The 7071-nt window shown below is 32.5% G+C and overlaps 1 protein-coding gene across 1 annotated transcript in view; it reads right to left on the bottom strand.

The window, feature by feature from the left end:
- Positions 1-4357: 4357 nt before the first annotated feature.
- The window catches only part of LOC102591314 (single-stranded DNA-binding protein, mitochondrial), a 4469-nt gene continuing 1755 nt past the window's right edge, over positions 4358-7071 (bottom strand). The window contains exons 4-6 of the mRNA XM_006344649.2: positions 6872-6972; positions 5154-5213; positions 4358-4969 (exon numbers count right to left, since the gene is read on the bottom strand). Coding sequence (XP_006344711.1) covers positions 4953-4969; positions 5154-5213; positions 6872-6972 — 178 coding nt within the window. The 3' untranslated portion in view covers positions 4358-4952. The remainder of the gene's footprint in view (positions 4970-5153; positions 5214-6871; positions 6973-7071) is intronic.

Raw genomic sequence — 7071 nt, 5'->3', positions numbered from 1 at the left:
AAAGTAAAAGGGACACACACACGCAAACAAAATATAGTAATTAATTAGTCAGGATAATGAAAGTTCCCCATTATTGGTTCAATAGATTCTTCTTTTTGTAGAATCAAATGCTAGCTTCTTCAACCCAACGGGTGGCAGCGTTATAACAATAAAATATACTCTCTTTGAATAGTCTCAACGTCCTCGTTGAGAGTCGCTATACGAGACGTCTAGTAGTCTCTGATTTGGTCTTTGAATTCTAAGTCTCAGCCCTTTTCCGGCTTACCTCGCTCTCAGGTTGGCCTTTCTACTTGACTAAGTAGTATTCCACTCGTGAAGTGGGTGTATGGGCTTCCTAATAACTTTTTAATTTTTTATTTTTTAATTGTCCCTAATTATTTGTCCATTTTAACAAATCAAGAAAGGACAAATTATTTTTATCTATTATACCCACAATTAATTACTTTGAAAAAGGTAATTTTTTTTGAAAATCTTAAATTTTTAATTCATCCACTTCATAATTAATAGGGGTAAAATGGTAAACTCACTATGTTAATTATTGTTTTCTTAATAGGTGTGTCAATTAAAAAGTGGACAAAGTAATTAGGGTCAGAGGAAATAGCATATATCAAGTTCTTTTTTATTATTATTATATGATATTTTTCACTCGAGATCGATTAAATATAACATAATAGATCAGTAAATAAAATCACATTACCTTTATAAAAGATATTTTTTCTCTATAGTGGACAAGAATGTTTAGAATTAAATAGGGGAAGGAAACTACGCAAATTAAAAGAGCTTTAAATGTATATAGTAGTACCATTTTTCTTAGTTTTATTTTTATCTACCTAAACTATATCATAAATAAGTTAATAAGCAGTAGAATTGATGAGTGTTAAATAAATGGTTCAATTGTTAAAAATTACTGAACCTTCTATATTCCTGTTTTATTAAAAAAAATAAAATTAGGTTATTCAGATTGGTAGCTACATTGCCATCTGTAGGTTAGATTTTGTGTGAAGACCTTTGAATATTCAAATACATAATTAATACATTATAAATTTAAAAAAACCCTTGCTTTAAGTAAGAATAATGTTATAAATTAAATTTGTTTCCATGTTTTGTTATTCATAGATTCTTCAAGGTCAAATGTCAGCTCATTAAGTCTATCAATATAATAACCTCAAACATGTACAAAATTAATTAATGCTAAAAACAGAAGTAATTGACTTCATTAATATTCAACTCTTAATTGATCAGTTGGCTTAGCCCTTCCTTAAACTCTATTTGTATTTCTCATTTTTCTCTTATCTATAAAATATTTCCATTCAATTATCTAATGAGCATCAAACTGAAAAAAGAAAAGAAAAGGAGTTGACGTCAATGCTTGTTTAGTTGTCAAATTAATTCCATCTAAGTTCTAACAATAAAATACAAACATTAAAAGGTGACTTGAAAAACTATCTAACAGATAGATTTTGATTATAGTTTAAATGAGACTATTAAATTATTAATGTTCACCAATTAATTCATTGATTTTAATCTCTAAACTTTCCCCCTTTTTTTCTCTCTTGAAACTTTGTTGTTAGATCCAAATCCTAACTTCTGTTTGGCTAGAGAAAATTATAAGTACTCCTTGAATATTAATCCCCATTTAATGATTTCTATGTCATTTTTCAACTAGTGGATGACAATTGAAGGGACATATATATACTTTCAAGTTTCAGCCTATATGTTAGTGAAATCATATTATAAAAAGAATTAAAGATCTATAATCACATAAAATTAAGTCACTTTATTGAAATAATACACAAGTTAGTAACTTTAATGATATAAATAATACAAAGCAAATTAAAGTGACTTTGCCCCATAATTTTCTTAACTTGAGCGACTATTTGAGAAATTTACTTAGTGGTGATCAGTACATATATCAACTCATTAACCCAAAAATATATATATATTAAACAACTTTTAGATAATGGTTGATTTAGGATTTGGACTAATTAAATTATATGTTCATATATATATATATATATGTTGTGTTCAACTAATTAATTAAATCTGTTGCGTCTCTATTCTAGATCGTCCATGGTTCGTTAAAATGAACAAATGAAAAAAACATACAATTCTACAAGAAAAGATACTCTAATTTAGCAAATACATTGATTTTATATATAGTAATTCAACACCACACAAAATATGCTCAAATTAAAGACACACCACAACCACATAGACTCGAAATTAAAGTTACAACATATTACATACGTAACATATCACTCTCAAATTATTAGTAGTATACGTAGTACTACTTTCATGCACACACTAACGCACAGTACGAGAAAGTCATAACGAACAACATGAATAATGTTGTTATAATTATGTTGCTTGAACTTTTTTAAAATATGGAGTATTTTAAGGTGTGTCAGATCTTTCAAGTTAAAATAATTTCTTTTGAAGGATCTGACACGAATATAGCATATTTGAAAAGTTCGAGCAACTTATAGGTCGATGCATGCTCAGTTTAATTATTAGGGGGTATCCACTGTAGCTCAATACCATAACGCCATGCATTAATAGATTCTTCAGCCTTAAAATCCACAAAAGATATATAAGCAGTGCAACCTTGATCTCTAATCCTTATTCTATGAGAAGTCATAGATGTATCTTTCAAGTAACTGCAACACAGTGTGTTCTTACAGTTCCTTCCTTCATTAACCTCCTCGAACCGCCTACAAGGGCTGCTCGAAGAACAGTTCAATGGGGACAAGAGAATATTCTCAGAACAGTTAAATAACATGACCGTGTTACGCGAAGATATGTTGAAAGGAGAATTTTCATCAATCTTAAATCCACCTAAAGAAAGATCAGAGGATTGACAAGAGTGTTTGTTTATGAAAGGAGGGCTAATAATAAGCCTAGATGTATGTGGATTGATATTAAGGATTTTGTAGTAAAATCCCACAGATGACAACAACTCTAAGGTTTCATTTTTGCAATAAATTTTGTAGTTAGGGTTACCACAATTATCACTTGTACTTAGAGGGTATGGCACATCCATTATGCCACATTTTGGACAATTATTAGGAGATGATGATGAGACACAAGCAAATGGAAAGAGAAAAAGAAAGAGTACCAAAGCATTAATCATGGTTAATTTATGTAAACACACTAATAAAATTTTATGAATACTTGTGCATCTATTTATACAAAAATTTTGAAGGTGGCTAAGAGGATGCATGTGTCATGAATTACGCAAAAATGGTGAGAATTATTATTGTTTAAGGAAAAACAGAATCCTTGCCAATATTTGAGTATATGCAATGGTATCCAAGTGTCATTAACGTAGTATCAAAGAGGAGACTAAATTTATAGCATCACTAAAACTAGTGCTCATTTCTTCCATATTCCAATTATTTAGGCAGCTAACATCAGCCACTGCAGTTTGTTTCATTACTATTATTTATCCGGAGAATTACGATTTTTTAACCACTTACAAAATGAATAGAAAAAACTGATATTTCCAAATCTTTTGCGTAAAAATGAAGATTTTTTGTAAAACAAAGCATAAACCTAACAAAAATTGTAAGTAAATCTATCAAACCAATTCTCCCAATACGCTACTAAACTTGATGAGTTCTATAGTATTTTGATTTTCAATTACAACCAAACTTGTATTTTTAGTCACAAGGATTGTTTGAACATTCCACAACACAAGAATAGATGAAATAGACGTTTTTGAAATTTCTTTCCCCCTTCAATTTGTTTTAGCGTACTGAAATTTGCACAAAAAACTACGTTTGTTGATTCGTTGCTTTTCGTGTAAAGGTATTGGTATAATTTGTAGCCAATGGCATATGAACAATTGCCAATTCTCAAAACGTGCCTAAAAGGCACACAAATACTTTAAATATATACTAGTATATGTTAATTAAACTAACATAAGATGAATCAGAGAAATCTTGTAAATATATATATATATATATATTACTAACAGAAAGTGAAATTAGGCCAGAAAGCAACTCCTAAAGTTAATGAAAGTGCTCGATTTAAGTGGTTTGCTTTTTTGTAGAATCAAATGTTTTCTTAAGCGAAACATCTTATCTGTTCACAGCTATGATTTTAAGGATCATTTTACCTTCAAGGAAAATCAAATTATCAAACTTCTATAGTGAAAAAGGTAAATGAGAGAGATAATAACCCTGCAAATTTCTCTCAAGTATGACAAATAACCAAAGGAAATTGATGGATCGGGATAACCAAGTTACTATATATTGTTGTCACAAAAAATAAAATAAAAATTAGTAAGGGTGAACCAAAAGGAAGATGTAGACTAAAGACTGGAGATTGAGATAGAAAGAGCTTTGAGTTAAAGGTGTGGCATGAGCAAAGCTCAAACAAAATTTAACTAGTATATCGATCATTGCTATCTGAAAAGAGTACGCTTACCAAAAACAAGATGAATGTAGGTTTTTACTTAATACTAGTCTACTGGATGCTGAAGATTATACAATAAACACAAGTTTTCACACTCCATCTAGTAACCCATGGTATCAACTTCATACAATAGAAAGGGATTAACGATAACCTATGAATCAGCAGCCACCACTTCATTCCAAGTATTCCTATTCTTTCACAGTTTCACCTATAGTTATTTCCATCATTCAAACAACATTTTGCACAGCTTTGGCAAATGAAGCAACTACCCACTAAATAATTATGTGGATCCAAAAGGAACATCTCTTCCTGCTTCTTAACAAAATACAAGCAAGAAGATGGACACAAGTCGTTAAAGGCAAATTAATAACTCAAACTATTCAACTTACAGATGGAAATAAGACAAGTTTTGTGTTACGGCAGAGTATATTTCAGACGATAGGTCCCTACTCCTCAGCTGCTTCCTCCCCTCTCAACTCCCCCAAACCTTCCGCTCCCAACCACCTACCGTATTTTGACAATTTACCAATGAGCTTCTACAGCAATCCTTCTCCTGCCAATAACAGAAAAAATGCAAGTCCAATAAAAGCAACGGAGGGGAAGAACCAATATTTCATGGAAAACAAATGTGGTACAAACTACAAAGGGGATTTTATTTAGGAAATAAATTTGGTACTATAACCCAAAGCTCATACATTTCGAGAACAGACAATTTTATATAACAGAAGATAACTTACGGAGCTCATCAATTGAGATACTGCTGATACTTTCACCACCTTTTATAAGCCGAATCCTCCCTGTGGAAAATTGTATAACATCAGAAAACATGATGTTTTTATCATCTGTTTCACTGACAAAGCAGTTTTTATATGATAATACAGCAGCGGCACTAGGCAGCCATGCATAGCAATAGTAATATTACTTAAAAATTGCAGTCTATTTTTGAGTCAGTTATCTCACCACATCAACAAAACTATCAGTTTACCAGATACAGAAAGAACCTAAAACAGAACAACATATAGCACATTTACTCCCACTGACTCAATTTCAATGTTATGCTTTCTATTTTACTCGTACCAATTTGAACACCACTAAATAGAATCTCCCCCCACAGATTAATGGTATAGTTGATAGTTGATTCAAACTTTCACAAAAAAAGTACCCCCATCATAGAGAACCTCTCCTTGTGATCATCCTATAAATTAGAACTGATTTCACTCTAATTTTAATAGAATGAGAGCAAATGAACTTGAATTCGAAATCTGGGTTGAGGTCCAATTTCCCGAAACTGTAAGGGAGTAGTAATAAGTTCTACTAATTTGAACGGATCTTACTTTGGTTACTAATTTTGGTGATAAGCCCAAACGTTAAGGTTTTGGAAGTACAGATCCCCTCCTCCACCCTCACCCTCACCCTACTCCACACCCTCTCTTTTTGTGGGTACTAATCTTGGATGTCCAGGCTATAGGTGTGGTAGACAGAGATGCTATTTCATCGAACATTAATGATGAGTACTGAACTAATGAGGCACAATTCAAACGTACAGGAGTGGGATCTCAATAGTTGCTTCCCAGACCTATAACTTTGTACATTTTCTTCATCTTGTTAACAGACCTCCTATACTCCAGTTTCTAAGTATAATCTATGAGCCTTGTGTTTTGCATCATTTTGTTACCCTGTGGAAATGCATTGCTGGGTTTAGCCTTCTTTGATTTAATTTACCGATTATAAAAGTATGAGTCTTCTAACTAACTATATCTTACTCTACAACTTTCTTATTAAAGCTATTTTTTATTTTATTTTTTGATGACAAGGGAAACCCGCAGCCGCTACCCTTTGGGTGCCGCATAGGGTAAAGCCCCCGCTCCTATACAATAGCTCGCAAACCACATAGGAGAGGTAACCCGCACTAGGCAAGCCCGGTGCGACGAGCTCGACCCAGAAGGCAAACCCCTTACTTTCTCTGGCAAGGGGTTTCGAACTTGAGACCTCCAACATGGAAGTCCCAAGCCCAAACCACTGGGCCACCCCGAAGGGTTTTCTTATTAAAGCTTATGAACAGGGGAAAAGATAGATATAATGAAATTGCAGCTCTAACTCATAAGACAGCCTCTCAAGTTAACACTCCTTCTATTCAAAAATTCCAGTAAACCATAAAAGATTTGACAAAACCTTTGAATATATAAAACATCCAAAATTTTAAGATATAATAGTTCTTTGAAGCTAAAACATTATTTGATTTTTTCCTCACAGAGAAAAAACAATTAGCTGAAATCATTCCTTCAACAAATAATAGTAAAACATGCAAGTCTGATAAAAAACTTCAAAATATGTTGTTCAATTATCTGTTTTCAATGAAATCATCAAATGAAATGGGGTGCAAGGACTGCCATTCAATACCCACATCTTCAAATATGACAAACCAGAGGGTCTCATAATAAACATAACGACGTACCATCTCTGCGCACACAAATTTCTGGTATGCTTTTAATTTCGCCGCTGAGACTATCATTATAGACTCTGGTTTCAATATCACCCTCAATGTAGACTGAGGAGCTGATAGAACATATATATTAGAGAATATAATGTAATTGAATTGTGGATTATTGTGTGTGTGTGTGTGTGGATGGGGGGGGGGGGGGGGGAGGGGGGCTT

Source organism: Solanum tuberosum, unplaced genomic scaffold (genome assembly GCF_000226075.1).
Source record: "Solanum tuberosum cultivar DM 1-3 516 R44 unplaced genomic scaffold, SolTub_3.0 scf00060, whole genome shotgun sequence".
Lineage (NCBI taxonomy): Eukaryota > Viridiplantae > Streptophyta > Magnoliopsida > Solanales > Solanaceae > Solanum > Solanum tuberosum.
The sequence above is the reverse complement of the archived record's forward strand: the minus strand, read 5'-3'. Positions and strand labels throughout refer to the sequence as shown.